Genomic DNA, 19051 nt, shown 5'->3' with positions numbered 1-19051 from the left:
CTACAACTTTAATCGAATATTTAAGGGTGATCCGCTGGGCTTGCGGGCGCGAATCTTGTCCCAGATGGTTTTAATTACATTTCACGTGTCACTAGTCAGGGGCACGATTTGAATTGCAAATTGCGTAATTTGTTGCTAGCAACGCAGGAGCGTGCTGGTGGCTGAAAACGAAAAATTCATCAACTTTTTTCCCGATCGTTGCTCGGTATTTCACTGGATTGGGAAGAAGAAAAATTGAGTTTAAGTGCGGTGCGAAATGGAGAAACTGACTTTACTAACGACCAACATGGAGATATATCGACATCCTAGACATGTTCCAGGGTAAGTTTTTAAGAGACAGCACGCGTGGTACAAGAGATAATATTAATGGAACTATCTCGATCTAGCAAAACATTGGGAATGATGTAAAACTGTGGTCGATCTTATGCGAGAGGAAGTCGTGCGTGAGCGAGAGTAATTTTGAAGCATTGTTACTCTCCGAGTGTTAATTTTCACCAGGATGGTGTTATTCCTTGGGTAATGTTTTACTGGTTCAATATAATTTCAGTTCCAGAAGTTTGCAAATTCATCAAAACAAAATAAGGTAGTTGAGTGTAAAAATTTGTACATTGATTGTGAAACGAAGGGTTTCGCTGAAGTCTTTGAGTTCTTGATGGGCGAGATTTTCTACTTAATTGTCTGAGATAAAAGAAATAATTTTGTTTTCAAGGACGGTATTCAATATCCGGTTTGCCACCATGTGGCTGAAAAATTCTTTAACCCCGCGCTACATGTAGGAAAACGATCAATCTTTAGCAAAGAGAATTTATTGGAAACCCTAATAACAACTTTCAACAATAAGCTTCCAAGTTGTTACGAGAGAGGTCAGGAAGGATTTTACTGCATGGGACATCCCAGCCGAATTTCTAGAGCTGTGAAAATTCGTGATGGACTTCTAAGATTACAACCTTATGCAGATACTTGCAGATTGTCGATTGTATACTCATAATTGTCACCGGTTCAAATAAAGTTTTGCACCTCGAAAAGCTCAGGGATTGATCAGTGTTTTCAAAAAATTATGGGTGATAAACGCTCATGACACGCTGAAGTTCTCGTTTCCTATCTGGAGTGAAATCGGCTTTTCCAGATTTCAAGTCGGAAGTAATTAGGTATTGCATCGTTATTTTACCATTGCTGTAAACTCGCACCACAGTTTAAAAAAAGATACCCAACCATGATGATATTTAGTAGTTTTAAAAAAGGACTAGATCAGAAAAAAAAACAAAAATAAAAAAAAAATCGGGAGTTCGTAGTAAGCAATTTCCTGCTCTTCGGGCAGTTTGCGGACCTTTGATTTCGTTTGAATTGAATTCCCTTGGCGCTTTGTGACGGTTTCGTTTGTTATAATTAACTAGCTGTTTAGTATCCTTTTGGTTTTATTAGTCCCCAATGTCTAAACTAATCCTTACCCTACCTCTCTAGTTACCTTGGATATACGCCACAGATCAAGTTCACGTACGGTGAAACTTTTGGCAACACAACTGGCCGCTGGTTCCAGGACTACCGAGCTGCTACTTTGAACACAAGTAAAGAACGGATGGGGAGGGGAGGGGAGAAATTTCTCCCCTTCCCTACTTACTATACCAACAACCCTGATCATGTTTTGGGCGCTCGCACCAGATCACGTGACCGATGGCAAGCAGCGCCTAAATACAAACTTTTTAATGTAGATGACAGGGATGTGGCTATCAAAAAGTATGATAAGGTGTGTTTTGTAAATTAAGTCAGTTTTGTTAAAATCGTGCTTGGAGCTGTAGGGAATAAAGACTTCTTTCCAGCTAACACCCCTTCTTACCAACTAAAGCCGACCCCAGCGGAGCGGTGGGGGGGAAGGGGGCTGTTCGCGGTGTGAATAGAAAGCGCCATGTGGCACGCGTTTATAGCTAAAAAACCACGTAGTTCATGAGTATCTACACGCGCTCCAACATTTTTTGCTCCATATCTTTCTTTCTCATCGGCACGCCTCAAAGGAAGGCTGCTCATAGTCGAAATTTTCTTCTCCACATGAGGGTAATCAGATCAAAAATGGTTCTAACTCTTTTTCGATAGCAACACCAACACGTTCTTTCCATCAGAAGTCAATGGAAACAATTATACTAGTGTATAATTTGAAAATCAGCTAAAGGAAACTTACGTGTTTTTCTTGTACAGGCTGCCCAACATCATCGGGAACATTACAAAGACAGAACAGAAACAGTTCCACCTGTGAGACTTTTTATCTTGCCAAATGTGTTTCATGATACCAAGTCTCGCAGAATACCTGCGTAAGTATATGGATGGGACTTTTCTGTCTCGTTTTCATTTAAAATACCGTCTATTTTTATTTTAAGGCAGTTCTGACCCCCTCGTCACTTTGTCCTCATTGTCTGAGGGCCTTTGGGATCAATAAGTCTGCCTTCTGAAATTCAACACATGAGAACAGAAACCAAACACAGACAAATTCTTTTACTGTAGCCAGGACTTGGAAACGGTGTTTTAGGTTGTACTGCACGTTGAAGTGGTAAGGCCTCTGTGTGCTCCTGCGTTCTTGTCATCAACTGATATGATAGGGAAGGGGGGTGGTATAATTTGTCAATACTGATCCGTCAAAATACAACTACTGTAAACAGCTGGGAATCAACTTCCTCGTGGGTGCATGAGGTGGTCAGTTGTCCATAACGGAGTGCTTTTCGATTGACTGTCGCAAAATTGTCATAAAACCAATCGCGACTGTGTCGTGATTGGTTTTAGTTTAGAGAGGGTGGCACGAGTTTTCTGGTCCAATCACTGAGCAAAGTAAAACAAAGCCGATGCAGTCCTGGAGTACTTTCGACATTTAAATGGAAATTGCACTTTTATCTTTTGATTCTCGCTCTTTCGTTTCTTAACAGAGCGGGAAGAACTAAAAATGAAGAAAGAGCATTAGCATACGCTAACCAAGTCTACAGGACAACGAGGAATAAACCGCTGGCCAAGTCTAACGTGGAGGAACGCCGAATACGTGACGTGTTTTTCGAGCAGAGATAGCTTGGATTAATTAATTGTACATAGTTTGAAATAAGAACATTTCTTGGTGTCTTTTTATTTATTTGAGTGAAAAGCGAAATGGATTTTGGAATAAATAAGAATAAAAGCAATAAGTGATCATGAGATGTTGGAAAAGGGGCAGGGAAACTGAAGCGTCTTCAAATGACTTATGGAGCTGCAATGCTATGCATTTGTTCAAGTTCTTTCCTCGTGGCTTCCTTGTTCATACGAATATTTGCCGTTTAAAATTTTTGGTATTCAATTTTTATGGTTTGTTGAACTCTGAATCATATTAAAATTTTAGGTGACTTCATCGCATACTAGAAACTGATATTGATCCCACTTACTGCCATACTTGTTCTCTATCTCCCGGCCCACTGTCCGTCCTTATCTCACCCTCAATGGGTAACCACCATGCAAAACAAGCTAGTGACGATCTTAAACGTTTCTGTGTCAGGTTACTAGTCAGCGGAGACATGCTAAAAAGCGCGAAAAGCGAAATGTGGAGGGAATGATGCGAGGACAGCAGCCTCGCTCTTCTCCATTGAGCGAGGGCCTGGAACAGGCTAGTTGCTGGAAAGATCCGTGAAAGGGCCTAAAAGGGAAAGCACTGAAACTAATAGGAATGTCACCAGCATTAGCCCTGCCTTGCGCCTTAATGAGTAAGGAGAACGTAACTCTTTGCCCTTCGTCATTTATTGAGGTTAAATCATCAACAAACGGTGAAAAATAGACTTAAGATCTAGCTACAATCAGGACAATTTGGTTTTAACAACTGAATTGATAATTTAAATTGGCCACTGTAAAGAGTTTCTTAAGCTGATGTTTCGTCTAACGCTCGAAACGTCAGCTTTAGAAACTCTTTACGGCGGCCAATTTACATTATCAACTCATTTTCCTAAGCCAGATTGTCTTTTCATACCTTCACCGACACCGCACCACAGTTTCTCAGAAAATTTACCCCCTTTGTTGTACTTTAAGCCAGACTGAAAAAGTACTTTTTGGAGCCTGGGACTTAGTGCTAAGGCCAGGCTACCAACTAATTATTCCGAAACAACCTCAACTGCGTCATGTAAGACTAAATTTGTTCGCCTTGTAGTGACATTTTTAAATATGTTTGCTGGTATTTCTGGAAATCAGCCCTCTCCTCAAGGTTTGTATATCTTTTTCGCAATTACTATTGTAAACTCTGGTTTTTAAGAAGAGGAATTTACCTCAATGGAAGGGTGGAGAGCCGATAGGTCTGAGATTTTTGCTGAATTTATCAGTTATTTACGCTGATGCAGCTATTTGAAACGTGAATTAACAATTTAACAGTTTGTTGTATTGATTATTTCTTGGTTGGTTGTTTCTTACAGCCATGAGGCCAGAGTTGTTTGAGGTATGACTCCATTCGAATTCAGTTTTATTCACATTAAATTAAAGTTCATCATATTAAGATTCAACTGCTTACAGCATACATGCATTATATCTTTTGGAAAAACTAAAGGTAATTTAAAAATAGAAGATGCGTTTAATTCTATTTATGGTACACAATAGATCTAAAAAATATCTCGGTGATCGGAATTTGTATCGTGTTTCCTTCGTTAGGAAGTGAAGCTGTACAAGAATGCTCGTGAGAGGGAAACGTAAGTATTGCACCTGACAAATTTAATGATGTCATCAAGTTTAACGCTTTACCCCAGTATGGAGGTTACTTATTCCTGAAGGATGAGCAGGTTACTTGTAAAAGGGGCATTAGCCCAATGATCAGGTGCAAAAATTTAGATTGGAAGATCTGAGTTCAAGTCCTAGCAGGAAATAAATTAATGATTTTTATGGCTTTTTCTGGGCTCTCACAGTGTGTCTCCTCTGGGAGTGAAATCAGGGAAACCAACTGAAATTGGAGGGGGAGGGAGTATATGGACCAGTGTACAATGCATTTACCTCCCATTCAGAGGTAATACTTGGTAATTACCTTACCTGTTTCATGGAAAGTTAGGAATCAAAGTTTTGTTAAGTTATGGCTCACAAAGCCCACGAGTTGTAACTTGACACATTACAGGTAAAGCAGCTATTGAGATGCCTGCCAACTGTAGCATAACACAAAAATCAACAGCATTGTTTAATCTTAAATCTTCATGGGGCCAGTCCTTAGAGTATGGCAGAACTTGTAAGATCTTGCATGTGCAATACTGAGTGATTATGTGATGTAAAATGAATGTTTAAGAAATACCTTGTGGGTGTACCTGCTGTACGCTGTAGACTGGTTACTTGGTCACCTTTCCCCAACCTCTACCAGACACCCTCAATTAGTTGGCATTGTTTCATGTTCTAAAGATCATGAAATTTCATGATTCTCAACTGCTACTGGATGTATCTCTCCTATTAACCCTGATGGTGTTAGCCCAATGATGTTTGACACAGTTTGTTTAGTTCCTTACATTCACTCTATCTTTTCAGATATGACAACATGGCAGATCTATTTTCTATCATCAACACTTTACAATGTTTGGAGAAAGCTTACATCAGAGATGTAGTGACACCAAGAGAGTGAGTGTGGATAGTGATTCCTGATAAAACTTTCCTTTTATCTAACTTAAAGTTCTTAAAATTTAATTTCAAACCACTCAGATAAATGCTAATATTTTCATTCTGATGTAAACCTTTTTAATGTCAGCTAAAATTGCTTAGCCATGCAGATTTCATAATATTTTCAGGTTAACAATGTGATTTTTTAAGCCCTGATAATTTTCCTCTTTCTTCATAGTTGATTCAATACATCTTTCTCCTCCTTTTTTACTAATCTCATCCTGTTTACACAGTGTACTCCACAGAAACATGAAAAAGAGTCAAATTAAATTAGTTAATTTGAGTCTTTCTTCAGGTTAACTAACAATTGTTTGCCAAAGGCAAAGAGATTTTGTTGAGTAATTCCCAAGAAAAAATGAGGGGCCTACTCAACAATGCTCACTGGGTCTGAGGCGAATGATTGTTCAAGTATTATTGCTTGGGTGTTTTCAAATTTTTTGTTAATTCAATCTGTAAATGAAGAAAGCATTGTGCATTTATTTTCTACAATTGTGTTGATTACTTGTATCAAGATAAACGTGTAAGTTTATTTAACAGGTAAATTTTATTCAATCACCAAAACTTCATATCTTTCTTTTAAAAAGTGTTCTGCCAATCTTTTAGCATCTTTTGGGATCTTTCAAATTTGAATTTTCTCCTTTAGAAACATTGACAAAAGGCAGCCATTTTGAAATTTAGTGCTCCTGCTATAATCACCACTTGCTTGGGGATCATGGTGAGATATGATGTGATCTGTGACCAATCAGAGCGTGCACATCTCTATAAACACTTGAGCATCTATACTAATTATAATTATTATTGAATACAGCTTTTGCTCTCAGCCCACACAATTAATGTGAGTTAACTAACTGATTGCTATACTTAACAGCATTCACTGTATAAATTTTTCTTAGATACACTGCTGCATGTTCTAAATTACTGGTTCAATACAAGGTGAGGTATACACCTCTTGGTTGTTTATTATAACAATTAATACCACCATGATTGTGACCTTTTTTATTTACACTGCTAAATTGTCTCCTTGCTCTGTAGGTGTAGATTTTGGCTAAAGAATCCTTTCCTACTAATTGCTTTGTTTCAACATGGTATCTTAAATTTAAACTATGTGGAGATGTTTGTTTTTTGTCCTTAAAAGAAGTCTCCTGGAGTGGTGCTTGAAATACTTCCACCTTGTACTAATTTATTGTAGTGTGAATTAATATTGTTAAGGTAGTTAACAGGAGGTGCTATTTTCAGGCTGCCTTCAAGCTTGTGCAGTCAGCTGATTATCCTACAGTAGAGGCTTTCATGAAAAAATTTAGGGTAAGATTTTTATGAACCTGCTCTTTTTTCTTTTGTTGGGTTTTCTTTTATTTTTTAAACACTAATGTGGCTCATTGACTGGAAGAGAGAGTAAAATCAATTAATTGCATAATTTTAGTGGAAATCACAAAGGATTAGTCATGGACTCTTTGCGATTTGGCAGGTGTGCTTTTGCAACTCATTGTTAAAAAAATGTTATTATATTAATGTATTGATATTAAGACAGAGAGTTGTACCTGAAGAAACCAAGTTACTCCAGAACCCTCTGTTCTAATATCAATACTCACTGGTCTGATAATTACTGGGTATAACTTGAAGTACAACTATCCATCCAGAAAGTCCCTCCATTTCATTAATTGAATTGACCATTCCTGTGACACATGAAATGCACTAGATTAACCCTTTAACTCCCAAGATCTGATTGTTAATCCTCCCTTCTAGCTGATACACATTCCCTTGTATATTGGTTGCGAGAATTAGGTTTTCAATCAAGGTATTATCTTGTACCTGATGAGTTTGAGTATTATCACTGCCTGTTTTCGAGATAATGTATGGGTATTACAGGGAGTTGTTACATGTTAATCACTTCTAGGAGGTAAGGGATTAAAGGAGAAAAAAGAGAAATGAGGAAAGAAAGATGTCCAAATGCTATGTTCATTGTGAAGAGTTTGGGCGGATGGAGTTAAAAGCATTTAAGTTACATCTATTTTATTTACTATCATGACAGGACGGAAAAACGCGTGGACTGTAAGTACCTACCGTTGTCCCATACAAAGCCTTAGAAAACTTTTCTAAGGCTTTGTATGGAACAACGGGAGGTACTTACAGTGCATGCATTATCCGTCCTGTCATGAATGTGATTCATGCAAGTGTGGTATTTTTTTGTTTAGCTGGATTGTCCTGCTGCTCTGGAGAGAATAAAAGAGGGCAGACCCATCACTATCAAGGATGATAAAGGAAATACCAGTAAAGCCATTGCAGACACAGTTTCAGTGAGTAAAAGATCTATTATTTAATCATGCAAGTGCACATTGTATCACGTAGCTATTGAATAAAGTAATGTTCATCACAGAAGTGAATATGGTTTTAAGTTGTGGCATTTCTTCAATTGGACTGGATACTCAGGTCTCAAGATGAAATTATATTCATTGTAGTGGATTTATAATTTTTTGTCTTTGGTTAAGTAAAGTAATCTTTTGAGGGCATGTTGATGGCATTGTTTTTGATATGGAGTTGAGTTGCACAATTTTTTTTTTTGCCATTTCCAAATTCTCTGTCTCCACTGATGATCCACAACTGATATTTGAAATTAGGAGAATTTCAAGAGAGCATTTTTAGTAATACTACATAAGTTCATGAAATTGCAGGTGTAGGAGTTCAAGCATATTGGTTTTAGGCAAGAAATTATCCCCTCAGATCCCCTTTCACTTGTTCACATGTTCTCACAGTTACTGTTTCTTTGCTTTAATTTAAGCTCTTTATAACAATCATGGACAAGCTCAGATTACAGATCAGAGCCATGGATGAGGTAACATAGTACTAGTGATAGTGGCTTGTTTAAGTATCATTTCATCAAGCTTTCATGTAGGGTATAGTTTAGGACTTTCCTTAAAGGAAATGGTTACACTTAGGCATTCTGCATGGTATGGATGCTTTTGTGAAGTGGAAGTCACAAGTGCAAGATGGTTTTTCAAATTCAGAGCAGAAAAGTTTTTTTAGTCTCATTTTTTTTTACAATGCCCAGAAAGTTTATCAGGGAGCCTCATTCAGGTAGCCTAAAGATGTTTGTCTTTGGATTGTGTCAATTTCTGATTCAGCCAATTCTAACATCTACTGTTAATTAGTTGTTCTCTTTACAACAATTCCTTACTGTGATTATAATGATTATTTACAACACAGATTCATCCAGATCTGAGAGACTTAATGGATACTATGAACAGCCTTAGTGCACTCCCTGAGGATTTTGAGGGAAAAGTCAAAGTGAATGGGTGGTAAGTTTTAATAAATGTAGTTTAGGAATAAGATTAATGATGAGAGCTGGATCATTATCCAGGAAATTAAAATTGTTATCCATCACCTGCCAATCATTCACTGCAAGTGAAAAATAGCCTGAGGAGGATGGAGTGGAAATTGCTAGTACGACAATAATTTAAGGGTTGATGTGTGAAACAACTGCTTACGTCATAAATTATTAAAGAAGTCTGCTTGAACATCCGTCCACTGAATGTTGCTGACTTACAGGTTTTTCTCTCTGTAAATTAATCTTGCTTAGCTTAAAATGAGTTGCACTTTAAACAATGGACAGAGACATTGCTTAGATTGTGGGAGAGTTATGGGATGAGGGTACTCTGGAGTAATAGCAAAATTTACCACACTAATGAATAAGGGGGTAAGTTTCTAAAGAAACTGGTGTAAATTGGCCATCGTTAGAGTTTAAAAGTTGACATTTCAAGCATTAGCCCTTCATCAGAGTGATTGAACTCCCTTTTACCATACTATGCCATGTAGTGAGCAAATTCTGGGAGTGCATGGTATCCTGCACTCTACAGATTTAACTGATCATGTAAAGCTCAGGTTTAATGAGACTCTCATTGGTAGTGGCCCAAATTTGTAGAATATGGATGTAAGCCAGATATTACTAGTACCAATCCCCTACATTTGGGGCTTTTGTACTTTACCAACATTCTTACTTAAACCAGGGGTAACTCAAAGACAATATATGGTCATAAAACACACAAACTGTTTACCACTGGGTAAGTTTCTGACTGCTTACTGATTACTGATTTGTTTTGCCTGTAAACTGCAGGTATGAAACACTGAGCAGTATGAAAGCAAGTGATGAACTTACTGATGAACAAGTGCGACAGATGTTGTTTGATTTAGAACAGGCATATAATGCGTTCAACAGATCTCTGCAGCATACCTAGGTGGAGTGGAGTTAGTTATATTCACAGTGCTAAAAATCTGTTAAGATCTTATGACACATGTTAACATCTTTGCAATCACCGGATATATCTTTGTCTTGTTAACAGTCTTATCCCTAAACATGAATGGTAGTCTTCAAGATTTTTTCCGGAAATTCAAATTTAACTGTGATGTACTGCAATCTAGATGTGATCTTATACACTTCATTCAGGCCACTATTAAACTGCAAAGAAAATCTCCTTGTAGTTTTGAGGAAATTAAATATGATATGTAAATAAACATGTTTGCAATCTTTTTTCTGTGTAGTGCATAACATAGAACTTATATCTAAATCTAGACAAGGAAAGAGTAAATAACTTTGTCATTCAAGTGGTACTCAAAACAAAGCGGAAGTAGCTCAATGTTCAACATGCTGAACTCCCATGTCAAGAGGTCTGGGGGTAGAGCCTTGACTTTGCGTCCATGCTTTAATCCTGGACAAGACACTTCACTCTCTTCCTCCAGGGGTATACATGTAAATGAATATCAGCAATATGACAGAGAAACTCGAGGAAATGCTGAGGGATACTCTGCAATAGTTAAGCATCCCACCCAGAGGGTGTAGTAGTACTTCTGGCTATATACTTTATGAAAGGAAAACCAAGAAGAGCTGTATTGAACAGATTTATTTTCAACTATTTGATTTCTCAACTGCTTACAAAATACAGCAATCAACGATTGCAGTATTTTGTAAGCAGTTGAAATCTGCAATCGTTAATTGCAGATTGTCATAACATTAATATATTTAGAAATTGAGTCACTGGTCTGGACTCTCGGTCATTGGAAAAAAAAATCCACGGATGTCAAGTGGTTAATTAATTGTTATTCAGAAATCCGTTGCTCTTGTCACTATGATTCCTTCAAAGAGGTGTTGTCATTGCTTTCTTAAATGTGAGTAAATATGGAGGACAGTGCAAGCCAAGTGATAGTTTTGACATCAGATCCATCGGCCATGCTTGATCTTAACAGGAAGATAAGTCTCTGAAAGAAAATTGAAGGAGATGGAGGAAAGAGCTTGAATCTCTGCCTTGAATCCCAGCGATAACATGGTCTTAATCTGAAAAAAAATAATAATCCAGTATTTGAAGGAGAAAACACAAAGCTAGAAAACGTTTCGCCAACTTTATTCAAAGGCCTTTGAACTCTGATTTGAACCATCATTGATATTGTATAAACACGTTCAAAATCCGCGTTATCTCGCGATTTAAAGCTTGCCAAAATGTTTGAATGTCTGAGGACGGTATTCAGCATTAAGCGGTGATAAAACAGTCACATGAGGTCGTTTGTTTGTTTGTTGTTGTTGTTGTTTTTTGTGAAGAGAGAGAACGTTAAGGGACTTGGTGGGAACTCGCATGATTCTGGGTTTCAACGATCCGGTCTCAATCACGACGCGGTCGATTTTTTACGCCTGTGAAGGGGCGTTTCGTCACATACCTCTTGTTTCCAGACTTCTTGGGACTGAATGTAGGGTCGGTCAAGCAGTTCACGTGCTTTGCATTTGTCTCGTTCGGTCAGCGGTATTAGTTGATCATGCGGAATAGACAACCTGGAATAAGATGGTAAAATGTACATTATGCGGCGACCGAACTCTAACGTGAAGATAACGTTCGAGCTTAACGAACCTGTGCACGCGTTTTCCTTAATTTTGTTCAGTGTGGCTACGTTGAATAACTCCACCTTTGCCCTCGACGTTCTCGGCGCGCTCAAAACTAGACCCCTTCGTGAATAGTGACATCACCGAAAGACTCCCAGATCTCGCTCGGACATTGCTCGGAAGGTAAACGCCAGGAAACTAAGCTATTTTAGAACAGCAATCTGACCCATCAACAGACATTGCGCCTGGTAGGTGCGCCGTACTTCGTACGATAAATGTCGCTCTGAATTTGTCTGCGTCATGGACCAAGTTTAACCGACATAATGCAAATTATTACCCATCATAAATCGTTCTTTCAAACAATGATACCTGGTGATGTCACTTGGCAACACGCCGAGCCACTTTAAAACAGGAACGGTTAAGCTGTGTGCATCAAACGAGAGGGCCTGTAAAATTCAGCGGCCACTGATTGGTTAGTGAAAGAAATTTACTCACAATTAATCACAAATTGTCAATGGTTTGACTAAACAGGGCGTACCTTTGAACCAAACTTGTACACGCTGAGGATCTCAATACCTGCAAATGAAAATGAAGTAAACTCTTGACCACAAAAGGTTTTTTTAGGGAAACAAATAATAATTTCTGCATGGTATCGCACAGGCGACGTACTTCGTAGCATTTGCTACAGCCTGACAAAAAAAAAAGAGGGTAAGTTTCTAAAGAAACTGTGGTGCTACGTCGATTGGGGAATATAACAAGATAATTAGGCCTTATAAACTCAGTTGATAAAACCTACCGTGATTATTTTGCCGTAGTTTGATCGTTGAGGCAATAGTAAGACGAAGTTGACTGTATTTAACTCGCCATGCTGGATTTACGCTTTGAAGTTGCTCCATAAAATTGGCCGAATTCAGAATTTTTGGTTCAACTGTCGACTCGTGCTCCTTATTCACTCAACAAAGATGTAAAAAAATGCGGTAAAGGAAAGTTTTTCTGACGTTACGTCGCCTCACCCTTCATCAATGAGGCGTATACTGCTCCAGGAGAACACAAGAGAGAGAGGAAAGAGGATTGTCACTCACCATGAGGGTCTGCATCCACAAGGGCTAAGATAGGTATCTGGAGAGTGCACCACAATCGACGGACCATCATACGGGTATTCACATCTGGGAAACCTTTGCCCTAAAATTTCAAATCACATAGCATGCTTACAAAAAAATTAAAATTAGCAAATTAAACAGTATCATTACTTAAATTGTAGTGTGAGTAAAAATCTAGGTATTCAAGAACAAGGAAAACGACGTAACAGTCTAAGCTCACAATAAAAGTGTAGTTGTGTCGAGGAAATCACAGATGATCATAGTCCAGGGCTTTCAGTTTTAATGGGCTATTGACCGATACGAAAACGTAAAGGTAGTATAATGGCCGAATAGAGCAATTGGTAATGTAGTGTTTTTTGGTTTTGCTTTACTTCGCACCGTGATCGGCTTAGAAAACTTGGCCTGTTTCTCAACCAATCAGATGCAAAACTAAAACCAATCGCGACTTGGTCACCTGCATTTTCCCGCGCTTTGAGCAGTTGACTTTTGTTCTTTTCCTCTGGGTTCTTATTGGCTCCTCTTGATATTTTCCTTTCATCTGATTGGGTGTTGTGATTACTTCGGTTCTGGTTTTAAGACACTCAGTTGAAAAGCACGCGGTCGAAGAAGTTAAACTTGTACTTACAGTGATGATAATACACGGGTGTAACCGCTGTAATACATTGTCGTCCATCAACCGCTGGAAGGAGGCTTCTTTTTCAACAACTAACACAAATTTGGCATCGGAATGTAAATCTAGTCAGTTGATAGCTAAGAAAAAATACCCAAAATGTAACGGAGCTGGTCGGATTTCTGTCTGGCGTATCATCATCAGTTATGTTACGTAGGCAGCTAAAAGTTCAATTTTAAGATAAAACACCTCATGAGGTGCAATATGTGACAAATTTCTTGTTTTACGGTCTTGGTTGCGGCTCAGTAGGTGAAACTAAAGTGATAAGAAGGAGCAGTACTTTAATGTGACAATACAACTTTAACTATGACCAGACCATACAAACGAGAGCTACCTTTACGTGATAGCCTTCGTGAAGCCGTACCCTCCTCCTCCTCCCCCCCCCCCCCACCCATGGGGGAAGGGTGTGGCTACAAGTAGGCTATTTCCTGAATACTGTTTTCACAGTACGAAAAGTTCTGCGGGAATATGAACTCAATTTAAGCCAATAGGCGGTACTGTCTGGTAGAAAATATTTCATGCTTAGTATTTCGTTAGTAGCTGCCCAATGGAACTTAACGTTGAATCAAGAAATTGCAACACTGTTAAGTTGTTCAGTTTGCTTTACAAGGATACTGTAAATTCCCTGCACGTGAGATGACACCATTGTTCCCTGACAATGAAAGAGAGACAAAGATTTAAACAATGCATTTGAAATTGTTACACTACTGCGCCAAAGAATATAACCTAACATTACGATAATTGTCGTCAAGTGCGATAAGATTTCGACTATGGACGCTTGCTTGTGAGCTCAGAAAGTCTCACTTCTCTTTATTTCATTTCCTCACAATCTGTTTGAACATTTGAAAGCAACACATTTAAAAAGGTATTTACGGTCACTGATTTTTTGGTGGCAACCATAGCAGTTTGTGGTTTGGTTACTTAGCTCTTTTTAAAATAGTTACGTCCATATTCGATTTATTAGCACATGTGAAGACTGTTCTCGAAAGGTTAGATTATTCGTGGACACATACTCTGATGAGCGTGCAAAATATACAACACTGTGCGTCAACATTAACCACCGTTCCTCCATGCTCTGATCACTTCCGATGACAAAAATAAGAGATGATTACACCAAAGACCAAATCAGCCTTTGAGGCCTTTTCCTAGGGAAAATCTCAAAAAGTGTTTCAGATCACTTCCGTTCTCGCGAAAGTTTGGATTAAACCAATCCTGCGTCGCACTTTTCAAGCTCATGTTGATATTCCATGTTCCGTCTATTTGTTCTCCACCGGGAACTACAACGACATGCCGTATACCAGTAATATCATTCCCTATTGATATAATTGGCGGCTTATCAAAGATTCGTGCTGCGGCAAGCAAAGGTTTTTCTTATCAACTACCAATCACTCTTTTAAAGAGTCACGTTATTAAAATCCACCTTTGTATCCACTCAGTTCTTGTAGCCACCGTATTTCAGTCCCTAGAAAAGCGCAGCTAGGTGGTCATTGTATAGAACTCCAAAAACATGTAACATAAACGCCAAAAAGAAAGAAAGAAAATAAAAAATGAAACGGAGGCCAAACCGAGTTACTATCGTTGCAATCTACATATGCTCCATCGTGTTCTCTGTATCTCAGGTCTCCAGCAATACAACCTATGGTAAAAGATAAAGACTATGGATAGCAAAAAAGGGGTTGGTATCTAAACGTTTCATACCCACAGTCGTTTCTTACCTGGACAATTCGTACAAAACAACCTGTCCATGAATTATAAAGGCAGGAGTAAAACGAACAGGTTGTTTTGGTCATCTCGAATCTTCATCAGGTAATTTTTTCTTTCAAATTAGGTATTGCTCGGCCTTTCTTTTATTTCATTTTTCAACTGCCCTATCTGACAACTTTGTGGTGAGGCAAGTTCAACATTTAAAGGAAACTAACTCAACTCATGTTGAAGCACACTGTCCTTTGGATTGCAACCAGTGAGGTTGTTAGAAAACTGAGAAACATTTACAAGAGGCACTCTCTAAACAGTATCTTCCATATATCATTAAAACACAAACTTCCTTTGTTGTTACCATCTACTGTTTGAAAACAAGAAACAGGGCTTACCTTTAGATGCAGCCAGCTGAATAAAAGGAAAAGAAATCTAGCGGTTACAAATAAGTGTGATTACATCCAGTTTACAATTACCAACATTTAGTGTGTATCAGGTGCAAACCATGTTTCAGTCCTGTAATTCTTACAGGTTGGCAGTACACTGTATGGCAAGAGCTGAGCTCAACTGTTTCTAAAATCACTCAGGATTGTCTCCTTACTTTCCCAATTAGCACCAAACCTTGCACTTGTTGAGAACTGTTTGATTCTTGCTCTGTTTATCTTTGCCTACGCTATTGTGTAACACCTACTGTTATGTGGTTGGTCAGTACAATCAACCTGCTGTGTGGTTTAGTTTGGTTCTGACCTATTTCGATTTTCTGAGAGCATAAATAACTTGGACAGAGACTGACCTAACTTACCAATTATTGACCACAATTTACAACAAACTGACACTAATGACAACTAAATCTGGAGTGAACACAGAATCATATGGCCACTGATTGCCAACAAGGACACATTTCTCTTACAAAATAGTTAACAGTAAATTATAAAACAGCTTCCAGTTGCACATTTGAACTAGCTTACCACATGTAAACAGTGTCTTGGCACCTTCAGCATGCATGCAATGTTGTCAATGATTGAATCCACAACACTCTGATTCCCAAAGAATGGAACATCAGTGTAATAGATATCTCTGCAGATAAGTTAAAAATTGCAATAGAGGATTGATTAATCAGATCTCACTTATAACCTTTCAAGAGTAGTTTATGATTGGTATTGGCTCAAAAATGTCGTATAATTGACTCATAACAGCAAAAACATTATCTTTCCAACTTGAAATAATTTTATTTTAGAGAGCAACAGCTAGTGGTAGGTTCAAACTAAAAACATAAATAAGAGTTAAGTTAACTTATTCAGATAAGAAAACTACAAACAAAAAATGAATACAAACAAAGCAAAAAGGAAAAAATACCTACATTGATAATGCCTAATGCGTGTCTTTAGGTAAAATGAACCAAATAAATATGAATGACGCAAAAAATAATTAGCAAGCACCGAGATCTTACAAGACTGACCGTTTTGTTGCATATGTATCTTGTTGGAGAAGGTTGTAGCAAAATGCCATGACCCTTAGTGTTGCAGCTAAGTTTGGAAAGAAACACAATTAGGAGATCTCTTTCAACATTCAGTCTTGTTCTACATTTTTATCTATTGACCAAAGGATTAGAGACAACTCAACAGGATTTGAAAATAACAAAGCCAGTCAGCACTCTTGAAGCTAAGTCCTGTCACTTTTCTTAAATGACCTCTGTCCCTTGCTATCTTTACATCTTAATTGGACTATGATATTTTATATACCATGTTCAGATACAGAGTAGTCTATTAAAACTGCAGCTCATTTACTTCGGAATTGCATCAAATGTGTATCAGGTTCAGAGAACATCCATAAGACATGAGACATAAGACATACTTTTCCCCCCTGCACATTCTATCTGCAAATACAGTTTAATCCTTTAACTCCCAAGATCTTATTTGTTAATTCTCCCTTCTAACTGCTACACATTTCCTTGTAAATTAGTTATGAGAACATGGTGCTAGATCAAGATAGCAGCTTCTACCTGATAAGTTTGAATACTCTCATTACCTGTTTGCTGAATAATGTATGGATATTGTAGGGAGAAGTTTCATGTTAATCACTTCTGGGAGTTAAAGGGTTAAGGCCATTTTCCCACCCCTGCACCTTTTCTTTATCAGTCCTTTTCCTCTCAACCCTTCCTTCTATAAATCTTCCCCCCTCCTCCCTATTAACATTCTTCTTTCATTTATTTGCTGAACTATAATATTTGGATCTTAACAAATCATACTCTTGTGTTACCAAACTTTCCAATTGATGCTATGGAATCAAATCTGTGTTCTGTCAGGCTGACATCATCAATCATTTCAATTCCAACTGCACTGTTAAACCTGTAAAATACTCAAAATGTGTCTTTACTCATTTTACTCATTTTACCCTCATGTTATGGAACTGTTTCCTCAGTTCAAAATAGAGACTAACTTATCTAGCTTTGGTTATCTTTATTAATACCATTATCCTTAGTATTTATATCATTTTTACCATCAGGATTATCTTGTAATTATTAGAATAATCATTAATTTTAAAACTACTGCTATTATCATCATCATCACTGTACACAATATAAAGTATCAACTTACCTTGTGTTCTTCCATGAATTTCTGCAGTTATATTTCAGAGAAGGAGGTTTATTTTGAGAGATATCTTCAACTATCGTCAGAATAACCTCTTCTAGTTTGGTGATGGCTTCATCTCTACAGATAGAAAAAAAAACAACAACAACAAATCACATAATAAGGTAAAAGTAATAAATCACTTGATTTACAGGTAAATCTTATAATTTTGTTTTTAATTAAACACTCGAGTTTTCTGGAATAAATATTTGTACCAGGATAACTTTCTGAAAAAATTACCATCAAAACCCCACCAACGTCCTTGTTGACACTGACGTGCGATGCTAAATAAATCACAAGAGAATTTTTACGGAGAATGTTTATTACAGAAAGTGAAGCAGATCTTTAGAAGGGGTCAATCTAAAGTGTCTTGGTACAATTTCTCCAAAGTCGTTTAAGTTCACATGCTGTCTCTTATCGACTTACAGAACTTTCAACGAAACTTTTTTTTTCCAGAGAAAGTCCGTACCTGGATAACGTCTTAGGTTTTACAATACTTTTTTCGTCTACTTCATCACTTGATTTCTGCATGGCATCTATTCTATCCAAAGATTGCAGCTGTAGTTTGAGTAGGTTGATACAACGCCAAAAGTCTGCATTTGAGTTGGCCGCCATCTTGGAATGAACACTACCTCCCAGAATGCAATGTAGGCTGGCTGGCTATTTAATTTTCGATTTCAAGGAAAGAGTCTGGGCCGGGTTTATCAAAGTTGGGTTTAGATAACTCAGGGTTAGTGAGGAATCTGATTGCAGATCGAAAAACTCAAAAGGGAAATTCAGTCGAATTCTTTTAGTCTAGAATATAGTTATTTTTAAGCAAATGAAGATCATCGCAGTATATACTCAACTTAAGCAGTTGAGAAATAAGGCCTGAAAAAAATTCAGGCCTGAACGGGAATCGAACCCATGACCTCTGCGATACCGGTGCAGCGCTCTAACCAACTGAGCTATCAAGCCAACTGGGAGCTGGTCAATTGTGAGTTCTTTATATACCCGTAGATGGAGAAGGTGTGATAAGAATACATGAAAGTCATATATTTGTTATATATATAGTTATTGGATGCCATTAAAAAGGATACAGAAAATTATCCCAAAGCGGCTTTTGAATAAGGGAATAAAGAAACCCAGGTTAAAATTTAAACTTGGGTTAGTTCTGATCGGCCTTCGAATAACTAGGCCCTGGTCTACCGCTAGCTATAAAACGAGCCTAAACTAGCAAACAGCAAGAAAATCACAAGAAACGATCATGCACTCATTCTGTGTCGTTTGCCAGTTTAGATTTGAGGGGAAAACTGGATTGTTCTATCATAGTGAATTTTAGAGCTACAAAAAGACATTGTTATTTAGTCGATCATTGTTAAATTCTTACTTCCATACTGCCAAATACTGTGTAGAGAGAAGTTAAAAAATTGTTTGTTCATTAAAGTTCAAGGAAGCCGGGCACCTGCTACTCAATAAACAGGTGGTAAGCTACGGTGCT

The 19051-nt window shown here is 37.8% G+C and overlaps 3 protein-coding genes across 5 annotated transcripts; 2 read left to right on the top strand and 1 right to left on the bottom strand.

The window, feature by feature from the left end:
- Nucleotides 1-103: 103 nt before the first annotated feature.
- On the top strand, nucleotides 104-3155 carry LOC149036344 (ciliary microtubule inner protein 2C-like). Its single transcript, XM_089188825.1, has 4 exons — nucleotides 104-321; nucleotides 1462-1744; nucleotides 2191-2303; nucleotides 2910-3155. The coding sequence occupies exons 1-4, from the start codon at nucleotides 257-259 to the stop codon at nucleotides 3043-3045; spliced, it is 597 nt and encodes a 198-aa protein (XP_089044951.1). The 5' UTR covers nucleotides 104-256; the 3' UTR covers nucleotides 3046-3155.
- A 937-nt stretch (nucleotides 3156-4092) lies between these two features.
- LOC113669192 (vacuolar protein sorting-associated protein 28 homolog) lies at nucleotides 4093-10122 on the top strand. 3 transcript variants are annotated; one of them, XM_027185193.2, is made up of 10 exons: nucleotides 4093-4198; nucleotides 4404-4426; nucleotides 4636-4673; nucleotides 5488-5577; nucleotides 6510-6549; nucleotides 6853-6918; nucleotides 7809-7910; nucleotides 8393-8446; nucleotides 8818-8909; nucleotides 9725-10122. In XM_027185193.2, exons 1-10 carry the CDS (start codon nucleotides 4159-4161, stop codon nucleotides 9843-9845), a joined length of 666 nt encoding a protein of 221 aa, XP_027040994.2. In that variant the 5' UTR covers nucleotides 4093-4158; the 3' UTR covers nucleotides 9846-10122. The 3 variants fall into 3 exon arrangements, with proteins under 3 accessions (XP_027040994.2, XP_089045947.1, XP_089045948.1); XM_089189821.1 differs by having other exon boundaries at nucleotides 4126-4198; nucleotides 4404-4534; XM_089189822.1 differs by lacking the exon at nucleotides 4404-4426 and having other exon boundaries at nucleotides 4126-4198.
- Nucleotides 10123-10494: 372 nt separating this feature from the next.
- On the bottom strand, nucleotides 10495-18203 carry LOC113669188 (meiotic recombination protein SPO11). Its single transcript, XM_027185190.2, has 14 exons — nucleotides 18041-18203; nucleotides 17539-17652; nucleotides 17201-17289; nucleotides 16401-16467; nucleotides 15910-16018; nucleotides 15337-15352; nucleotides 14812-14882; nucleotides 13862-13898; nucleotides 13202-13311; nucleotides 12559-12658; nucleotides 12015-12052; nucleotides 11846-11922; nucleotides 11317-11428; nucleotides 10495-10939 (listed from the first exon to the last, which is right to left on the bottom strand). Exons 1-14 carry the CDS (start codon nucleotides 18184-18186, stop codon nucleotides 10820-10822), a joined length of 1206 nt encoding a protein of 401 aa, XP_027040991.2. The 5' UTR covers nucleotides 18187-18203; the 3' UTR covers nucleotides 10495-10819.
- Nucleotides 18204-19051: the final 848 nt, after the last annotated feature.

Source organism: Pocillopora damicornis, chromosome 12, assembly GCF_964200805.1.
Source record: "Pocillopora damicornis chromosome 12, jaPocDami1.2, whole genome shotgun sequence".
Classification (NCBI taxonomy): domain Eukaryota; kingdom Metazoa; phylum Cnidaria; class Anthozoa; order Scleractinia; family Pocilloporidae; genus Pocillopora; species Pocillopora damicornis.
The sequence above is the reverse complement of the archived record's forward strand: the minus strand, read 5'-3'. Positions and strand labels throughout refer to the sequence as shown.

What these genes read in the sequence shown, in the direction of transcription:
- LOC149036344 (XM_089188825.1), top strand. Translation starts at nt 257, where the DNA reads ATGGAGAAACTGACTTTACTAACGACCAACATGGAGATATATCGACAT. An exon ending in CTATCAAAAAGTATGATAAG is followed by an intron (nt 1,745 to 2,190) that starts GTGTGTTTTGTA and finishes TTTCTTGTACAG; the next exon opens with GCTGCCCAACATCATCGGGA. An exon ending in AAGTCTCGCAGAATACCTGC is followed by an intron (nt 2,304 to 2,909) that starts GTAAGTATATGG and finishes GTTTCTTAACAG; the next exon opens with AGCGGGAAGAACTAAAAATG.
- LOC113669192 (XM_027185193.2), top strand. Translation starts at nt 4,159, where the DNA reads ATGTTTGCTGGTATTTCTGGAAATCAGCCCTCTCCTCAAG. An exon ending in GATGTAGTGACACCAAGAGA is followed by an intron (nt 5,578 to 6,509) that starts GTGAGTGTGGAT and finishes AATTTTTCTTAG; the next exon opens with ATACACTGCTGCATGTTCTA. An exon ending in AATTACTGGTTCAATACAAG is followed by an intron (nt 6,550 to 6,852) that starts GTGAGGTATACA and finishes TGCTATTTTCAG; the next exon opens with GCTGCCTTCAAGCTTGTGCA.
- LOC113669188 (XM_027185190.2), bottom strand. Translation starts at nt 18,186, where the DNA reads ATGGCGGCCAACTCAAATGCAGACTTTTGGCGTTGTATCAACCTACTC. An exon ending in ATTGCAACGATAGTAACTCG is followed by an intron (nt 13,899 to 14,811) that starts GTTTGGCCTCCG and finishes TTTCATTGTCAG; the next exon opens with GGAACAATGGTGTCATCTCA. An exon ending in TGTACAAGTTTGGTTCAAAG is followed by an intron (nt 11,923 to 12,014) that starts GTACGCCCTGTT and finishes TGAATTTTACAG; the next exon opens with GCCCTCTCGTTTGATGCACA.